The sequence below is a fragment of the Leptonychotes weddellii genome, chromosome 4 (genome assembly GCF_054177405.1).
Source record: "Leptonychotes weddellii isolate Sample4059 chromosome 4, ASM5417740v2, whole genome shotgun sequence".
Classification (NCBI taxonomy): domain Eukaryota; kingdom Metazoa; phylum Chordata; class Mammalia; order Carnivora; family Phocidae; genus Leptonychotes; species Leptonychotes weddellii.
In genome coordinates, this window is record NC_138372.1 from 117,864,604 (window position 1) to 117,885,985 (window position 21,382).

Below are 21,382 nucleotides of genomic sequence, written 5' to 3' on the forward strand. Positions count from 1 at the left end.
TGCGTTCTTCATATAGGGGTCTCCAAGACCTTAGCCTTCAGCAGGAGTGGCTCGTTTGCGGCTCCCTGGGAAGCTGTTTTGGAGGCGGGCCTTTCACTGTCCCTCATAGGGAGCTTGCTAGGTGTCAGGGCGGCCTGGGCCGGTACCCGATGGCTTCAAAGGGAGCCCAGGGGCTGCAAATTCTAGTGGCGGCAAGTTTATTATGCACAGTGTGCCTAAGCTTCCCGAAATGTGTCTCAACAGGGGCCGTAGCAACATATTAACTTATTTGAGGCACAATTGTCCAAAAACTTTAATTTCTTGAAAAGTACCCGTGCAGGAGGGGGATTTACTCCAACTTTGAGTTTTCCTTAACAACAGGGGCAGACTTAAAACCCTGGCTAAGGAACTAATCCAATTAATGAAGGCACTAAGCAGGAAAATGAATCTTATTTTACAAAATTGGTTGGAAAGCCCAGGATGAAAGAAACGTAGAAAGAAATAATGGTGCAACTGCCTTCTCCCCTGTGGCTGCTTTGAGCATTTTGTACCCCATTTTTGTCAGTTTGTCAGCAGATCTTTCTCTTAATACAACCCACCAACCCCCAAATTCCACATAACTCAAGACAGTAATTGACTCACAAAGGAAACACACTTAATAACCAACTTTCTCTTTTTATTAGAGCGGATACAGTTGTGAAAACTGTACATTATACATTTTGGTTTCGAGGATTATAAATAAAGGAACTCACAGGTAGGGAGTTCTTTTTCACAGCAAGAAACTTTAAATAAACAAGGTCATGTTTTATTAAGTACATTGGCAGACTTCATGTGCTGTCCAAAATGTAGAGCACAGTATAACAACCCATTAGAAAGAGCCTTTCATGTAAAATACAGCTGTGCACATTTTAGAAAAATACCAACAATTTGAGCTTTGTTTTTAAAAAAGCTTATAAATCATACATATATTTATAAATGGAAACAACATGCTCACTTTATAAACATATCCTTTAGTTATCTGTTACCCATTATTTCCAAAGCATTACACGTTTTAAATAAACACTTAGTAAGATTAAATATTTTATTTTTTTAAAAAAAATCCGCTTTCCCAGCATCAAGAGCTATGGGGTTAGGAAGGCGCAGTGAGAGTACGGAGACTGACACAGGAGCTCAAACGTTTCTTGGCTAAAAACGTACTTCCTAAATTTAAAAGTCAAAGCAAAATGTAAAAAATAAATAAATATACAAGTTGTAATTTTCATTTGCTCTCTTTCTGCTTTCTTCTTTATTCCATATTGGTCACACCCAGGATTCTCAACATATTGCACTTCTGCAAAAAACATCACTGGGTTACTACCTTGCAGGTGACAAAGCATTCAGTCCACACCTGTGCTAACACGTGAGTGGTCTCTTCTGCATTGAAAAGGTAGCAAGAATCTGATTAAACCATGCAGATCATGAAAATATTTAGGAATAGCTAGCTCCTTCTCCACAATGTAATGTCTTAGAGAGATTTAAGATACCTTTCCTCCCCTGATTTCTTTTTAAATAATTATCTTTATAAAGACCACGTAGTGTCTCTAAGTAATAAGCATGCTTCTGAGTAATAAAGGATGAATTATAAAACAGCAAAAAAAAAAAAATCAGATGTCAGAATAACAAAGGACTGCAAAAGACAAATATTTAAATAAAAACGTCTAAGCCTTTAAAATGTGAAATAAAATTACGAAAGGACTTTGAAACACACGTAAAGGCGTAAAATTGAGAAGCAGAGGTTTAACAAAGCTTTACGCTCTACCTGAATGTATTCAACAAAAATTTAAGTTGGAAGAAAAAAAAAAAAAGACCAGAGCAGTTATTAATAGCATCTTGCTTAACTTTCATGGGAATTAACATAGTCACTGACAAGATTTTATTTGGTTGTAAAGTACGTCAGCAATGAAACTGAATCCTTTAAACACTGATTACTGCAATCCATGCAACGTTTTGACTACACTTCTTAGAATTCTGTTGTCTTTCAGCTTTTAAAATTTAGCACCTCCTAAGGGCATAATTAAAACTATTTAAAATTATTTCTTAGGAAGGTATAATGCCTTCATCACTGCTAAATTTTAAACAGCCTGTTACAGGTTTAGGAAGACTAAACGGCATGAAAAAAAAAATGATGTATTGCTATCGCAACGAACACATCTTCTCTAGAATGTTGTTGTTTCTTTTCCTTGAGATGCAACAAGTGTGTTTCCTCCAGCCAGGACCACACATTGTAGAGGGCTATACATCCTACTTCAATAAACAGCAAGAATGAACAGAGGCGTGCACAAGCAAACGAAACGTTCTCTCCCAGAACATTCCAGGAGATGTGAAAGCAGCAGGTCATGGCGTAAGACTGGTGAGTGATGCTGCTACCTATTTCTTCTAATGAGATAGGAGTGAATGTTGGAACCATGGCCGCAGCAACACAATCCTCCGACCGCATTCTTCGGGCAGTCGTTTGTTTTCCCAGCTCCCTACTAAAAACGTCAGATGGTAAAATAGTAAGGCAGCTGTTGACTTCCATCAGGAAAAAAAAAAAAAAGTGCAGCTCCATACATTTCCAGTTTAGTCACACTCTGCTAGGACAGATGGAGTAGCCAATGCCAAGAACTTCGCCGGAGGGGGGCTGCTTCAGCAGATTTTAAGAGAGAATGATTATTAAGTTTTGCTCTCCAACACGGCTGCTTGCTTCAGCTCCCAGAGGACCCCAAAGCCACCAAGCATTCCCAGGGGGACCGAACAGGTCCTCTGGCTGAATTTTCCAAGTTTCATCTCTTTCGCGATCCCATCCTAATTCCAAGCCTCCTTCCCTGAGTCTGAGTCTGACTGGGGTGTGCCATTTAAAGGGCTGATGATGCCACGGCAGAGAACTGTGGGCTAACACCGCTAGTTGTCATAACTTCACTGAAGGGTCAAAACAGTTACAGCATTAAGTAACTATGTTGAATCACATTCAGGCACAGCCAAAATTAAAGTGAAGGACAATATGCAGTTGTTTAAAAAAAAAGTAAATTGAAATAATGGGAAAAGAATGTTATAGATGGTGATTTTATATAGAAATTAAGGCTATTCTTACCTTTCCTAATTCCAATCAAGTTAGAAAGTGAACAAAAAGAATGGCCAACCCGATATTCAACAGCATGACGAGGACAATCATGACTGAATTAGGGCCCTGGAAATGAAACAGAACAAAACAAGCATAATGTTTCCATATTAATATCCACATGTAAGCTAGCTCATAAAATCAATTACCCCCAAAAAATAAACAAATAAATACATAAATAAATAAAAACTTCAACCCCGTTGCAGTGAATGACAGCAGCTCCAAAAGGTATAAACTAAAAATAGCAATGCCGTATTTAGGTGCAGCCGTCTCCGCACTTTCACTATGAAATGAATCCAGTCCTGATTAAATCTAAAAAAAAAAAAAAATGACTAACAATCTAGTTCATTCACCTCAGAACATCTGACAACAGCAGTCTGGGTGAGAGTTCGCCATAATGGGGTGAGGGACTAATGGAGAGTGGATACGCACACTTTTTGTTAAGGTGTAATTTAGATGAATTATTTCCTCATGAAGGCAATTAGAAAGTAAGACTAAAATCTTTAGGGGTACTGAGGCCTCTCAGGAAAAATTTAGGACTCTTGCTTTTCCTGGTCAGAGTTTTGGATACCACCCCATCCTTAAAGTAAAAATTGCAAGCGGGAAGTTAAACACTTGCAGAAATTATCTTACAGGTCTTAATTCTTCACTTCTTTGCTCACAGCCACCACGTTTCAGAAATCAAGTTCTATTAAACTGCAGAATCCTATTTTGATAAATACGGCTGTAATAAATACCAGCTAGCCAAGGTATCCAAACTTTCTTTACTTGTTTAAAAAGCCAACCTTATTGACCCATTGTTCAAGAGCTGCTCATGCTTGACCATCTTTATTACAGAGACCTGATCTTGGTATTTACTATTAAAATAGTGTCTAATTTTTTAATATTAACTGTGTTCTAAACTGGCCTTATGAGGTGGGTGGGGTATTTTAATTGTTATTTTACAGATGAGGAAACAGTTGTACTAGATTTGAATACTGAATGAGGCTACATTGAAACAGGATAACAGAGTCCTCAAATGTGGTACTGGTGTGATTTTTGGAGGGGGGGCGGGGAGGTAAGAAAGACTGGAATTGCAATTGGTCCAGTGCTCATGTTGCAAGATATAGAGCTTGGGTCACATCCTTATAGGAGGTCTCCTCCCCAGCTGGGGCCACAACCTCCCTGGCAGGGGTCAGAGTGTCCTGGTTTTCGTTTCTCATAACACTTCGCACTTTGTCACTTCTTGTTAATCTCCGTCTTTGCCCTAGACTGAGTTCCATGGTGGTGGGAGCTGTGCTTTGTTCACCGCCGTGCACCCGGCACATATGGGTCACCCAATTCATCCAGGTTTTCATTATGAACACCCGCTATCTTCTGGTATTTTTCCAGGTGTTGTAGATGTGGTTGTTGACCTTATTAATTCACTGCCTTAAATGAAGAACAAGGTGATTAGTAAAATCAGAGTGGGGGAGAAAAGGAAGTAAAAATGGGTATCCTTGAGATGGGGACTACTAGGAAGAAGAAAAACCCTAGTTCCTAAACCCCAAGTAAAGGGGAGGAAAAAGCACATTTATTGCAGGTCTTTATATGCCAGGCAGTGGGCTAATAATAAGTATTGTTGGGTATATGATTTCTTCTTCACAGGTGATTACAAGTTACAGAGCTCCGAGAAGGTAAGTCTTGCCCAAGGTTACTCATCCAGTTTAAGCAAATTACAAAACTAAAATTAAACTTTGTCTACTTCAGAGCTGTTTTTTTTTCCCCCTATATCCCTGTATAGCTATAGGCCTTAGTTTAAAAATAATAATTTCTAATCAAGTTCTTGAAAATGGCATTTTCATCTATATCCTCTGATTTCGTGGTAGCAGAAAACCAATCAAATCTTGATAGGACCAATTGTTCTTTTAGAATAGTTGTATTCTAAGGTACTAGGAGGGTTCAAATCTATGTAACTCTTCAACAATGATTAACTTAAAATGTCTAGTGTAGGAAACATAACTCAGAAAATAACTGAAATCTTTCAACATAACTCAGCATGGAGATTAAGGAAATGCTAATACTATCACAAACTTTGATTAGATTTTGCTCATGAATATATTAAGTTTGGATTCATGTAACTCTTTTGGGCCAGTGGATTTAATTCATAATTCCTGAAGACAGTGATATTAAAGATGAGGAAAAGTATATGAGGTCAGAACAACACAATGTAGAGTTCAGTGTCTTATAGTGGACCAAGGAAAAGTAGAAAAACAGAGAAAGTGCCTTCAGTGAATCTAACTTCAAAAGTCTAAGCTGTGTCTGGACTTTTAACTCCCATTTCATAAATCCTTACAAGGTTCTATGAGTTTATCTAACTTTTTGAATTCATTAGCATTTCTGGATGGAGATATATATATATATGTATACATGTACATATTTATATATAAATATATAGACATGTATATATATTTATCCAACTGTACAACTCCATTTATAAAGCTTTTTTTAAAGATGATTCAGTGCAGATGAGGATAAGGCAGCAATAAAAAATTCAAACAGCAATCAGGTGGCAAATAAGTTCTGGGATGCTATGTTTAATAGGCAGATCTCAAGACGTGACCTCGGTGTTCTTCAGGTACCTAGGCTGGACACAGGGTGGAAAGCTTTAAGATGAAGTCTCATAAACATGACTGTGGTAGCCAGTTGTAGCTTAAAATAGCAGAATGAAAAAAAAAATCAGTCTTGCTTTTCAAGACTGACTGAGACAGGTGTAATAAAAGGAGCTGTAGCAGGGCAAAGTGCAAATCTGGATTGGAAGAACTTTTAGGCAGTTAGAAAATAAAGTGTGGGGAAATATGGAAATATGAAGTTCTAACTCAAGAAATGTATCTTTTCTTCAAAAGACTATTACTCATTTAAAACTGAGGAATCTTCTGAAGAGTTACTATAGTCTGTTAAATCTAAAATTTCTCTAAAAACATGAAAAGAAAAAAAATTGAATTTAGTATAAATAGGCAAGTTTATATGTATTTACTGTTTGTAGGGTTTTAGTGTGTGTGTACTTGGTTCAAAATTGACGTGACAGGGATGCCTTAATTTCCAAATAGAACTGGAAGAGAGTAATGGCTAAGAAAAAGTGCAGGCAGTTCTCAGAAGGAGTCAAGATTGCGAATTAGAAGACTCCTTGCTAGTCTGTTTGATGATCAGGCTGTAATGAGGTCTCTCCTGGATCCTACCCATGCTGCAAAATCCTACAAAGAGGCGGGTACCGCACAGAATGTGTTTCCATGGAATATCAGTCTGTGTGCAACCATGGCCCACAGGAGTCCAACGTTTCTCAAGAAGGTTATAGCGTAATCCGTGGCATAGCCCCCCATCTCTTACTGCTTATATCAAGTAGTTAAATTTGCTAAGTATTAGCCTGTGTCTCAGAAGGTTTTCTGTTTTTCTAGGAGATGGCTATCCAGGGTGGTCCTGAGGATGGGTCAAAATCTACTGGAATATTTATGAACTATTTTATGCTTCAACGACTACAGTATTGGGACAATAATGGCCACTGCTTTTTGAGCACTTACCATGTGCTATGCACTGTGCTCAGAGCTGTGTAAGTACTAACTCATTTAACCTTCAAAACAGCCCCATGATATAGGTAGAGATGAGGAAAACAACTCACAGAGCAGGTAGGAAACTTGCCCACGGTCACACAACTGAGAAGCAACACAACTGGGATTTGAACCTAGGAAGTCTGGCACCAGAGTCCACAGCCTTAGCCACCAGCGTATCCTGTCTCAGTCAATAAGCTGGTGACTAAAATTCCAGATCCCAGTGTATTCAACAACCCGAAAAATGACGATTCTGACTCATACTAGATGTCTCGGTTGCCCACAACGAACACCGCTTCAGTCTGGTTTTTCCCTCCAGTGTGTGCTTCGTTGTGAATATTCCTTTGAGTTTTCAAGTTATTTATAAACCTCTAACTTACACAGTGTCTATCTCAAAATTGTACGCAGTACTCCTTAGTTTTAAAGGTGGTTCATTAGCTACCTTCATGATCATTTTATCACTTCTAAACTGTCAAGAAAACAGTCGTCAGGAGTGTGAAAGGCAGTTTTGTGTTATGATCAGGAAAAGAAGGTTAACTGTTAAAATCTTCACATGAAGGTGCCAAGGCAATCTTTTTTTTTTTTTTTAATAAAGCCTCATTTAAGGTCAGTGGATTTTTTTTTTTTAAGATTTTATTTATTTATTCATGAGAGACAGAGAGAGGCAGAGGGAGAAGCAGGCTCCCAAGGAGCAGAGAGCCCGATGCGGGACCCGATCCCAGGACCCTGGGATCATGACCTGAGCTGAAGGCAGACGCTTAACCATCTGAGCCACCCAGGCGTCCCGGTGCCAAGGCAATCTTGACTTCCGGTTCCTGTCATGCACAGAGGCTGCAGAGGGCTAGGCCTCCTTTCTCCTGGGATGTGGAAGGGAGCCCTAGAGACCAGCCTACCAGGCTGCAGGATGCTTGGCTACCTCCAAGAATCAGATGGTTCTGCACATAAGTAAAAAAGATACTTTTCCTAAATAAGGAGGCTGTGAATTTATCACACAGTAGTAACATTTCACAGACTGTGTGTAGGACACTGGGCCATTCACTTCCTCTTAGGCAGTTCTAGAGGTCAACTGAACCCCACTACTGGATACCGCAAGGTAGAAACTATATGGCCTTGCATTGTTTGAATTTCACCCTTGTAAATCAGGCAAACTAGTCAACTTCGTTTGTCTTAAAAACCATTTATCCCCATGGAGGATGACTCTCAGGAAGTTAACGTAGTTAATCTGATTAATTTAGACGTAGATGATAAAAAAGATGAGAACCAGTGTTTGTAAATGTTAGCAAAATAAACCTAAGAAACAGCAAATTTAAGTTAATAAAAAAAGATGCATTTCAATTGTTTAACGTTGTTACTGTTCAAACCTGTTTTTTTCTTTTGTCTGTTCAGTTTAAGTTGGTCAACAAGAATATAATACAACTCTCAATCTGCACCTTTATGCAAATGTCTCAGAAATTAGTAAATATTGGGTCAGCTGTGGCTTCTTCCCTAAGCTACATTTAACATGCAACACCTCTGTTCCAAAAACATGTGACTAGGTCAACAGATCAGTTGGTCAATTTTTTATTAATAATTACTTAGCTTCAGGATTTTATAAATTCTATAGAATTTGATAAAGTATTAATTCCATATGTTATTCAAATCTCTACATGCTCATCAAATGACACTTATCAATAACAAATAGTGTTCTGGTTGACTAATTAAAACCCTTAAATGCTCAAGACTAATTGAATATAAAACTAGCATTTACCAGAAAACTAAACTTTTAGAAGCACTTATACTGAGAAGTTAGAAGACCAAAGTAATTTTAAACAGTTGAAAAGAAAAACAATGTTCTAGTGGCAAAGCCTAATTGAGTAAAATCCAAACTATTTAGGAGAATAATTCACAATAGCTACAAAAAATGTTCTTTTGTCTAAAGATGCTGACTGGAGTATCTTTTCCTTCTCCTTCACTTTTAGTCTGTCTTTTTGGGTCTGAAGTGAGTCTCTTCTAGGCACACAGACATAAATAAGTCTTGTTTTCTATCCATTCCTTTATGTCTTTTGTGAGGCTCAAGAGCATGGCTAAGAACCTAGCAACTGGTGGTGGAACTCTTTTCCCAGCTAGGGCTGTGAGAGGACCCGGCCCTTGTCAGTGCCCACGATTCCTTTCTAGGCAATCAATCAGAGAGTTAGCTACATGTGCTCCTCCAAAATTCATATGTTGAAACCCTAATCCCCAGTGTGATGGTATTTGGAGGGGGGCCCTGGGTCATGAGGGTGGAGCCCTCATGAGGGGATTAGTGCCCTTGTAGGAGACATGAGAGAGTGTGCTGTTTCTCTCAGCCCTGGGAGGGTACAGCAAGAAGGCCTATGAACCAGGAATTGGGTTCTCACCAGACATCAAGTCTGTGGCACCTTGATCTTGGGACTCCCAGCCTCCAGAATTAGAAGAAAGCAGAAATTTTGTTGTTTAAGCCACCCAGTTTATGGCATTTTTGTCATAGCAGCTCAAACTAAGCTACCACAAAACTTACCAAGAAGTGTGGGGAAAGGCTTGCTAACACATGATTCAGTAACAAGCTGGCTACCTGAATGATGTTTAAGATGGGTGACTGAGGGGACAGGGACAAATTTCTGCCCCAGGAGCTCTTTGCTGTCTCAGGCTACAAATGTGCTAAGCTCTATCCTACGTAGTCCTATGCTCGTCAGGACTTTTGCCAGACAAGCTGTCATCAAGATGCAAGTCACCCTACACTGCTACCTGAAGGAACCAAAAGGAAGCAAAAAAACACATCGTGCACAACTTACTGAATTGGCTTCTTTTTCCAAAGAAGGGCATGAATCGTTGCTTGCTGGATTCTTTGGTATAGCAAGTTCAGACTTCTTAGCTTTTGGCTCAGCTTTGCTTTCTTTGGCAACTGGTTTTGTCACAGATTTAGGGGGACTCCATTTGTTGGGTGCTGGCTTGTGCACCAGCGCTGAGGAAGACGGGCTTGATCCTTCCTCTTCCTCCACGTCTTCTGGGGGGTGCTGGGGGGCGTTCAGTTTCACATAGTAGCCGTGGTACTGAGAATGCAGTTCCCCATTACTGGGGTTGGGGATGTGGTGGCGGCCAGAGTACTTGGACGTGGGCACCATGGCTCCCACCTCCTTTGTGGGAGCCTTTGACATCAAAGGCTTATTGATGATGGCTGTCACCTGCTCATCAGCCACACTCCGTTTGTCTTGGTTGAGTCTTGCCCCTGAGCTGGGGTTCTGCTTCTTTGTGGGTTTTGGGGAGGAGGGCTGGGCAGAGTGGCTTTGTTTGGGACTTGCTTCAGGAGACCTGGGGGGTGTCGTGCCTTTGCGATAAAAATGAGGAGATTCCTTTGGTGTAGGTGGCTTTTCCGGTACTTTTTCTTCTGGATTTTCTTTAGCATCTACACCTTCCTGAAATCTCTGTTTGATATAATCTGGGCCTGGGGAAAAATTGACAACAGAAGGAAGGTAATAAAAAAAATAAGGCATAAAGGCTTGTTCCTTCTGGCTATCTATATGCATTTTTGCTACGTCAGATTAGCCATTCCTTTTTTTTTTTCTTTTAAAAATATTGCCAAGGCTTGGATTAAACATAAGCACACCTCATTTCTGAGGGGAAAAGATTATTTGTTGCAGAAAAAGTTAATATTTACCATTATTTATGCTATTTTGATAGCCATAAAGGTTAAACAGTTCTGACTTCCTAATAATTGCATCATTCCTGCCTGCTTGCAGAACACTGAGGTGAAATTCATGTTGATGGAGCACTGGTGATAACACCATAATTAAGCTACATATTCAAATTTTGTAGAGTACCTAAAACACAAAGTACACACTCAAGCTGACTCTTGTATGTTTAGTAGATTAAAATATTTAAATTACTTAATAAATTAACACTTAACAGAGCATCTACTGTGTAAGTAAGAATAGAACCTGCAGATGACATTTGTAATGCTACTTCATCAAAGGATCATTTTTTATTTTTTTTTAAAGATTTATTTGAGAGTTGGGGGAAGGGGCAGAGGGAGAAAAAGACTTCCCACTGAGCAGGGAGCCTGATGTGGGGCTTGAGCCCAGGACCTGAGCTGAAGGCAGATGCTTAACTCCTTGAGCCACCCAGGTGCCCCATCAAAATATCATTTAAACCTCCTGGAGTCCTTCAACAGCTTCTGCAAGCATCAAAGTCATGACAAGGCAGTTGTCTTTTGACACACTAGTCCCTGGATTTTTTTTTTCTTTTTCTAAATACTTTAGGATTGTTTATAACAAACATGTTATTTTTCTAAATGGAAAAATTTGCATTTAAAGAAAGGGGCCCTGATATAAGTGTTGCTACATGGACTTTTTTTTGTTTTCATTGGCATGGAGTATCTTTTCCTACCCCTTCATTTTCAGTCTCTCTCCTTAGGTCTGAAGTGAGTCTCTTGTTGGCATATATAGATAGGTCTTGTTTTCTCTCCATTCCTTCATTCTATGTCTTTCAACTGGAGCATTTAGACCATTTACTTTTAAAATAATTAATGACAGATATGTACTTATAAAAAAGCTGGGGAAGCAATACTTATATCAGACAAAATAGACTTAAAGACACAACGAAGGGCTTTACGTAATGATAAAGGGATCAATCCAACAAGAGGATCTAAAAATCTAACTGTAAAGATCTATGCATCCAACACTGGAATACCTAAATACATAAAGCAAATATTAACAGATAGTTATTTTCTGCCTGGATGATCTACCCATTGATGTAAGTGGGTGTTAAAGTCTCCTACTATTATTAGATTACTGTCATTTTCTCCCTTTAGAAGGGAGCAGTGCCTTTGAATGATACATTAGACCAGATGGACTTAACAGATTATATACAGAACATCCCATCCAAACCCAGCAGAATATACATTCTTTTCAAGTGCACATGGTACATTCTCTAGGCTAGATCACATGCTAGGCCACAAAACAAGTCTCAATAAATTTAAGAAGACTGAAATCCTATCATGCATCATTTCTGACCACAACAGTTTGAAACTAGAAATCAATTATAAGAAAAAAAAAAAACTGGAAAAAAACACATGTGGAGACTAAACAACATGCTACTCAACAAACAAAAATAAAAACACAGTGATCCAGATCTTTGGGATGCCCTAAAGGGACATCTATGAGGGAAATGTACAGCAAATACAGGTGTACCTCAAGAAAAACTCAATCTAACCTTATACCTACAGGAACTAGAAAAAAAGGGAAAAAGCTCAAAGTTGGTAGAAGGAAGGAAATAATAAAGATTAGAGCAAAAATAAAGGAAATATAGAGTAAAAACACAATAGAAAAAAATGAAACAAAATTGACATTTAGCCAGACTCATTAAGAAAAATGGCAAAATAAAATCAGAAACAAAGGAAAACAGCCAGCACCATAGAAATACAAAAGAGACTACTACAAAAATTATATGCCAACAAATTGGATAATCTAGAAGAAATGAATAAATTCCTAAAAACAGTCTTCCAAAACTGAATCAGGAAAAAATAGAAAAATCTGAACATATCAATTACTAGTAATGAAATTGAATTGGTAATCAAAAACTCCCAACAAATAGAAGTCCAGGACCAGATGGATTCACAGGTGAATTCTATCAAACATTTAAAGAAGAGTTAATACCTAGTCTCCTCAAATTATTCCAAAAAACAGAAGAGGAAGTAAAGCTTCCAAATTTATTCTACAAGGCCAGCATTACCCTCATACAAAAACCAGAGACATTATAAAAAAAAAACTACAGTCCAATAGCTCTGATGCACACAGGTGCAAGTTCCCAATAAAATATCAGCAAACCTCATTTAACAATACATGAAATGAATCATTCGCCATGATCAACTGGGATTTATTTTGGGGATGCAAAGGACGGTTCAATGTTTGCAAATCAAGCCACGTGACACACTACATTAACAAAATGAAGTATAAAAAGCATATGATCATCTCAATAGATGCATAAAAAGCATTTAACAAAACTCATCATTTAATCATGATAAAAGTTCTCAACAAAGTGAGTTTAGAGGGAACATACCTCAACATAATAAAGGCCACATATGACAAGCCCAGAGCTAACATCATATTCAGTGGTGAAAAACTAAGAGCTTTTCCTCTAACATCAGAAATAAGATAAGAATGTCCACTCTTGCCACTTCTATTTAACATAGTTCTGGAAGTTCTAGCTGCAGCAATTAGACAAGAAAAAGAAATAAAGGCATACAAATTAAGGAAAAAGTAAACTATTTGCAAAAGACAAGATACTATATATAGAAAACCCTAGGGGAACCTGGGTGGCTCAGTTGGTTAAGTGTCCAGCTCTTGGTTTTGGCTCAGGTCATGATCTCATGGGTCATGAGATCAAGCCCTGTGTTGGGCTCTGCACTCAGCAGAGAGTCTGCTTGAAGATTCTCTCCCTCTGCCCCTCCCCCCACTCACGAGCTCTCTAAAATAAATAAAATCTTATTTAAAAAAGGAAAACCCTAAATACTCCACCAAGAAACTATTAGAATAAATGAATTTGGAAGTTGCAGGATACAAAATTGATATATGGCAATCTGTTGTATTTCCATACACTAATAACAAAGTGGCAGAAAGAAATTAAGAAAACAATCCCATTTACAATTGCACCAAAAACACTGATGGAAGAAATTGAAGATGCCACAAATGGAAAGACATTCCATGCTCATGGATTGAAAGAATTAATGTTGTTAAAATGCCCATTCTATCCAAAGCAATCTACAGATTCAATACAATCCCTATCAGAATACCAATAGCATTTTTCACAGAACTAGAACAAAAATAATCCTGAAATTTGTATGGAACTACCAAAGACCCTTTATAGCCAAACCAGCCTTGAAAAAGAAAAACAAAGCTTGGAGGTATCACAATCCCAGATTTCAAGATATACTATAAAGCTACAGTAATCCAAATAGTATTGTACTGGCACAAAAATAGATCAATGGAACAGAATAGAGAGCCGAGAAATAAATCCATGCTTATATGGTCAATTACACTATGACAAAGGAGGCAAGAATATACAATAAGGAAAAGACAGTCCCTTCAATAAATGGTTGTTGGGAAAACTGGACACCTACATGCAAAAGAATTCTTACACCATACACAAAAATAAAAATGGATTAAAGACCTAAATGTGAGACCTGAAACCATAAAGCTCCTAGAAGAAAACGTAGGCAATAATCTTGTTTGACAGCAGCCCTAGCAACATTTTTCTAGATATGTCTCCTCAGGCAAGGGAAACAAAAGCAAAAATAAACTACTGAGACTACACCAAAATAAAGAGCTTTTGCAAAGAAAAACCAACAAATCAAAAAGGCAACTTACTAAGTGGGAGAAGATATTTGCAAATGATATATCCAATAAGGGGTTAATGTCTAAAACATTATGCAAGAACTAATGCAACTCAACACGAAAAAAACCCCACAATCTGACTGAAAAATGGGCAGAGGACCTGAACAGACATTTTCCCAAAGAAGGCATACAGATGGCCCACAGACACATGGAAAAATCCTAAGCATCACTAATCATCAGGGAAATGCAAATCAAGTCCACAATGAGATATCACTTTACATCTGTCAGAATGGCTGGTATTAGACGAGAAATAAGTACTGGCGAGGATATGGAGAAAAAGGAACCTTTGTGCACTGTTGGTGGAAATGTAAATTGGTGTAGCCACTGTGGAAAACAGCATGGAGGTTCCTCAAAAAATTAACAATAGCATATTATCTAGTATTCCATTATTGGGTATTTAGCCAAAGAAAATGACAATACTAATCTGAACAGATCTATGTACCCCTATGTTTATTGCAGCATTACTTACAATAATCAAGATATGGAAAGCAACCCAAGTGCCCTTGATAGATGAATGGACAAAAAAGATGTATATACACACAACGAAGTGTTACTCAGCAATGAAAAAGGCAATTTTTGCCATCTGTGACAACATGGATGGACCTAGAGGGTATTATCCAAATGAAGTAAGTCAGAGAAAGACAAATACCACATAATTTCATTTATATGTAGGATCTAAAAAGCAAAACAAACAAAAAGCAGAAATAGATTCATAAATATGGAGAACTGATGGTTGCCAGAGGGGAGGGAGGTGGAGGGATGGGCAAAATGGATGAAGGTGAGTGGAAGGTACAAGCTTCCAGTTATGAAATGAGTAAGTCATGGGGATGAAAGGTACAGCATAGGGAATACAGTCAATGGTATTGTAATAGGGTGACAGATGGTCGCTACACTTGTAGTGAGCAGAGCATAACTGTACAAACTTGTGGAATCACTACACTGTACACCTGAAACTAAAGTAACATCTGGAGGGGCACCTGGGTGGCTCAGCCAGTCAAGTGTCTGGCTCTTGATTTCGGCTTAGGTCATGATCTCAGGGTCATGAGACCGAGCCCCACGTCAGGCTCCATGCTCAGCAAAGAGTCTGATTAAGATTCTCTCTCCCTTGGGCCTTCCTGTCCCTGCTCCCACTCACTTTCTCTAAAATAAATAAATAAGAAAGTTTAACGAAGTTACATTTGGTGTGTCAAGTATACTTCAATTAAAAAAAAAATGGTACGGGGCGCCTGGGTGGCTCAGATGGTTAAGCGTCTGCCTTCGGCTCAGGTCATGATCCCAGGGTTCTGGGATCGAGTCCCGCATCGGGCTCCCTGCTAGGCGGGGAGCCTGCTTCTCCCTCTGCCTCTGCCTCTCTCTCTCTGACTTTCATGAATAAATAAATAAAACATTTAAAAAAAATTAAAAAAAAATGGTACATTGTAGCGTTATGTGGGAGTTTTTGAAGGAGTGAAGAGTAACGACCCAGACTATGCAGCACAAGATGATACAGGCCTTGAGTTTATGAATGTCAGTGGTCCAGGCAGTGGGAAAACCCTGGGGCTGTCCCAGACAGCACTCCAAGGCAGCGCCCTCTCTGTAGGCACTTCACCTCTCAGCTCCTCCCCTATAAGCAGGCCACGTATATCCTTTGGCCACCACTCCACCTATCAGCCACTTTCATCTCATGAGGTCAAGTCAAGGTCACACAATGCAGGTGGCCCTATTCTCTGCAAATGGGCAAGAGCTGACAACATCATCTCTTGAGAATACAGGGAGAAACCACCCCACCAATTTGTTTACAGAAACTGGCATCTGTTCACTTTCCTTCCTGCCCCCTACTCCCACCCCTCACCCCAAACTTGGAAGATTTACAGAGGAGCTGAAGAACAATTATCCTTAAGAGTTAAAATACATACTGCTTACTTATACTTTCAATTGCTCTTCCTTTGGTGGTCTGAGTAGTAACTTAGTGTTCTGAGACCGCTATTTATACAAGGTATTTTCCACAATTTAAAGCTTCACCAAAATCTTAGGAAGCAGGCATTATTATCCCAATTTACTGAAGTGAAAATAGCTATATCAGCTGAAAACCAAAAATCACACAGCTTCTGTGCATCCTTAAAATAAAATATAATACAACATGTATATGTAATCTTTTAAGCCAAAAATGAGAATTCCCAAAGACCCATAATTATAGGTTATGTTCAGGGCCCAAAACATAACAAACAGTATTATCCCACTTTCCATCCAAACAGGATAAGATCATATGTCAACAACTGCGATTTCCTTTCTGGACTTGTAAGCTCCCCCAAATGCTACCACCCCTTTTAAATTTGGCTAATTTTCTTTGAAAGTATGAATTCCTGGCCCAAAGAAAGGTATCTCAGTGCCCTAAAGGAAAAGGGGCATCTGCCAGTCATTCAAAAGGTGATAATTTTCCTGTTTCTGACTTCTCTGTTGGTGCTGGGACCGGCACATACCAGCAAGAGAAAAAAGTAGCAGCACCAGAAAGTGCTGTTCTTTCATCAACAGACTTGCCCCTACTTTAAAAAACCCATTAAGGTCATTTATACTGGTCTTCCATGGAGAAGAACCTCATCAATCTATGGCACAAAATCCCTCCTCCCTTCCTGTGATAAGAGATAGTATCTGATACAGTTTGATGCAGTGTGTTGCTTACATATTTTTTTTTTCTCAACCCTTCTACCCCAAATTTCATCAGAGTTGATTTTACTTGTACTTCACTGTTATTCAATTTTACAGCATTATTGGAATACAGAAATTACAAGGTACTTTTAATGTCTTCAATCTAAGGGGTAGGAACAAAAGTTATTTTTGCAAATCTAAAGATAAAGGCACATTAAAAGCTAATATTTAACTTAAGTACCTACAACCTATACAGAAAAGAGCTGGGGGGGTGGGAATGGACTCTGGTGAACATGATTAGTTATACATTCTTAAAGCTGTGAGGAAAAGATACAGAGTCACTGAACTATGAGAAATAAAGCTGTCACAGAGCCCATGTGCTTCATTTTGAAAATATGAGACCATAATAGTGCAGCTTACAAATTTAGGACTTATCCAAATTTGTAAGGAAGAAAGTAAACTGTCAGTATTTGCAGATAACATCATGCTATATAATATATACAGAAAACCCTAAAGACTACACCAAAAAACTATTAGAATGAATAAATGAATTCAGTAAAGTTGCAGAATACAAAATTAATATACAGAAATCTGTTGTGTTTCTATACACTAATAGTGAAGTGGCAGAAAGAGAAATTAAGAAACAATCCCATTTACAACTGCATCAAAAATAATAAAATTAGGAATAAACCTAGGAATAAACCAAGGAGGTGAAAGACCTGTACTCTGAAGACTATAAGACACTGATGAAGGACACCGAGGATGACACAAATGTAAAGATATTCCACGCTCATGGACTGGAAGAATCAGAAGCATTAAAATATGCATACTACCCAAAGCAATCTCTAGATCCCTACCAAAACACCAACAGTATTTTTCACAGAACCAGAATAGTCCTAAAATTTGTATGGAATCACAAAAGACTTCAAATGGCTAAAGCAATCTTGAAAAAGAACAAAAAATCTGGAGGTATCACAATCCAGATTTCAGGTTATACTACAAAGCTAGAATAAGCAAAACAGTATGGGACTGGCACAAAAAGAAACACAGAGATCAGTGGAATGGAATAGAGAGCCCAGAAATAAACTCATGCTTGTATAGTCAATCTATGGCGAAGGAGGCAAGAATATGCAATGAGGAAAAGACAGTCCCTTCAATCAGTGGTGCTGGGAAACTGGACCACTATCTTATATCATACATGAAAATAAACTCAAAATGGATTAAAGACCTAAACATCAGACCTGAAACCGTAAAACTACTAAAACAGGCAATAACCTCTTGGACATCAGCCTTAGCAAAATTTTTCTAGATATGTCTCCTCAGGCAAGGAAAACAAAAGCAAAAATAAACTATTGGGACTACACCAAAATAAAAAGCTTTTGCACAGAGAGGAAACCACCAACAAAATGAAAAGGCAACCTACTATATGGGAGAAGGTATTTGCAATTGATATGTCTGATAAGGGGTTAGTATCAAATATATAAAGAACTCATACAACTCAACACCAAAAAACCCAAATAATCTGATTTAAAAAACTGGCAGAGGACCTGAACAAACATTTTTCCAAAGAATATATAGAGATGGCCAACAGATACCTGAAAAGATACTCGGCATCACTAACCATCAAGGGAATACAAATTAAAACCACAAGGAGATATCACCTCCCACTGGTCAGAATAGCTAGCTGGTATGAAAAAGACAAGAAATAATGAATGTTGAAGGTGTGGAGAAAAGGGAACCCTTGTACACTATTTTGGTGGAAATGTAAATTGGTTCAGCCGTTGGAAAACAGTATGGAGGTTCCTCCAAATTTAAAAATAGAAATACCAAACATTACGGTATTTCCACTGCTGCGTATTTACCGCAAGAAAGCAGAAACACTAATTCAAAAAGATCCATGCACCCCTATGCTTACTGCAGCATTTGTAACAGCCAAGATATGGAAGCAACGTAAGTGTCCATTTATATATGAATGAAGAATATGTGGTATACACATGTGCGTGCATGTGCACGTGCACACACTCACTGGAATATTACTCAACCATAAAAAAGAATGAGTTCTTGCCATTTATGACAATAATGGATAGACCCAGTATTACGCTAAGTGAAATACATCAGCTTTGGGAAGACAAATACCATATGATTTCACTTATATGTGCAATCTAAAAAACAAAACAAATTAACAACAAAAGTCCAGAAACAGATTCATAAGTACAGAGAACTGGTGGTTGCCAGAGAGAAAGGGGATTGGCAAAATAGGTGAGGGCGCTGAAGAGGTAAAAACTAAATAAGTGAAGGGGATGAAAAGTACAACATAGGGAATATAGTCAATAATATTGTAGTAACTTTGTAATAGCTCCAGAAGGTAACATACACTTAAGGGGAGCATTGCATAATGCACAGAAGTGTCAAATCACAGTATTGTATACCTGTGACAAATGTTGTATATCAAGCATACCTCAATTTAAAAAAAAGGAATTTACTAGAATGGTGGACATACATTCTAGACTAACTTTCATATTAAAAAAAATTGTCAGCTTTACCGTGCATTAATAAATGGCTAGATAAGAAAATAAATGTACTCTAAAGCAGGGGCTCCATATCTGCTGTCTGTCAGAGGCACTGGGGTGCAATTCCCAGAGACTTTAAGTATGAATCGAAGCCTTGAAGTCTTGATGTTTAACAAATGCTCCAGGTGATTCTAATGTACCCAGATAGAGCCATTTAAAAGCATGCAAAAAAAAAATAGGTGGGCCTAACTCCAGGTGGCATGGTTCCAACATGGGGTGGCCATGTGGGGACGGGCCAGCTAAGGGAGCATAAACAGTTCGATATTCCGGAGTATGCCTGAATGCTTTCTGAACAAGACCTGTAACGCTGAGGACAGAAGTTTTTTCCTGGACTCTCTTCTTGGAAGGCACATGTGCTTGCTACTTGTTCTGACACAACTGTGTGTGAGTGGGGCCATGCAGCAACACAGAACAGATGACACGCAGCAGTTCACTACAAAGACTAGTCAGGGTATTGCCAGCGAGCAAGACTACGACGTATGTTGATGGTTGTTGCAGGAAGCGTTTTCATCCATCTTTACAGACCGTCTCTCTGAATCCTAAGGGACTGCTCCCCCTGGGGATTCATGTTAGGAAGAAGTCAGATACAAGTCACCTGCTCGCTGCATGCCACACAACATGAAGCCACGTTCAGCACATGTCATCCACCAACACTGAGAGGCTCCTTGTCACAGTTGGCATGAAAGCTCTGAACGGATATGGCAGATGGTTAACAGCAGGGGATGCGACTAGTTCCTCCTAGGTGAGCCTTGGTGGGCTGGCTGTGGGCAGAAGGAGCACCATGAAGATTCCCCAAAACAAATGTCGACGAGGGTAGGGCTCACGGCAAGTGCTTTGTAGTAACATTGGAAGTCATTAAATAGAAATTGGATATTTTCGGGCGCCTGGGTGGCTCAGATGGCTAAGCGTCTGCCTTCGGCTCAGGTCATGATCCCAGGGTCCTGGGATCGAGTCCCGCATCGGGCTCCCTGCTCCTTGGGAGCCTGTTTCTCCCTCTGCTTCTCTCTCTCTCTCTCTCTGTCTCTCATGAATAAATAAATAAAAAATCTTAAAAAAAAAAAAAAAGGAAATTGGATATTTTCTACGGAGACTGCCAGTCAGGAGAAGAGGACCAGATTGAAAGATTCTAAAAAGGTGATATAACCAGCAGCACAATTACTTTTATATTCTACGTGGAAAGAATGCCCCTTTCCTACAGGACTTCAGAGTCCCATCTATAAAGATACTGCCTCTTCTATGAACATGGCCAGAGGGCTCTTGCCTGCAAGCTGGGGGACCTCCATTCTGGTGTCTTGCACAGGGCGGGCACTCAACACATATTTGTGGGGCTGAAAATACTGAAATAAGTGGTAGGAGTAACCAGCAAACTCATGAATTATTAATTTCATGTCAACTAGTGGATTATTCCATTTCCCCTTTTCCATGGAAAAAATGTATTCTGAATTTTGGGTTTTGGAAAGTGAGTTTAGAAGTCCTCTGTTCCAGGATACCTCCCTTAACCAAAAATACTACATATTAATGATAAGCAGAGACCATTATATAATGAAAATATGCTTTGATTTCTAAAGACTTCTAACTCATACCAGAAATGTGAGCTTAGTTAACACTGGCCCATAATAACCTAAATACTTCACTTTTACTTTAAATAATGTACAGAGTGTTACGTGTGTACACATACATGCTATTATGGACTGACTGTTTATGTCTCCCCCAAACTCATATACTGAAGCTCTAACCCCCAATGTGTTCATATTTAGAAGTGGGGCCTTTGGGAGGTAAGTAGGTTTATTTATTATTTCTATTTAAATTCAATTAGCCAACATATAGTACATACTTAGTTTCAGATGTAGTGTTCAATCATTTATCAGTTGCATATAACACCCAGCGCTCATCACATGGTAGGTAGGTTTAGACCAGGTTATGAAGGTGAGACCCTCATGACAGCATTCATGCCCTTATAGAAAGAGGAAGAGACAGCAGAGTTCTTGTTCTCTATCCAAACATGTGCACCCAGGAAAGGCCACGTGAGGACATAGGGAGGAGGCCATCTCCAAGCCAGGAAGATGGCTCTCTACCAGAACTCAACCATACTGGCACTCTGATCTCAGCCTTCCAGCCTCCAGA

The 21,382-nt window shown here is 38.9% G+C and overlaps 1 protein-coding gene across 5 annotated transcripts in view; it reads right to left on the reverse strand.

Annotated features, from left to right (window-relative positions):
* Positions 1-634: 634 nt before the first annotated feature.
* Positions 635-21,382, reverse strand: part of JPH1 (junctophilin 1) — an 81,718-nt gene continuing 60,970 nt past the window's right edge. Inside the window, exons 4-6 of one of the 5 annotated variants that reach the window (XM_081816156.1) lie at positions 9,468-10,117; positions 3,089-3,184; positions 635-1,309 (exon numbers count right to left, since the gene is read on the reverse strand). In XM_081816156.1, the coding sequence (XP_081672282.1) occupies positions 3,104-3,184; positions 9,468-10,117 (731 nt within the window). In that variant the 3' untranslated portion in view covers positions 635-1,309; positions 3,089-3,103. Of the gene's footprint in view, positions 2,917-3,088; positions 3,185-9,467; positions 10,118-21,382 lie in introns of all 5 variants that reach the window. The other 4 variants (XM_081816155.1, XM_081816153.1, XM_081816154.1 and 1 more) reach the window with 4 other exon arrangements.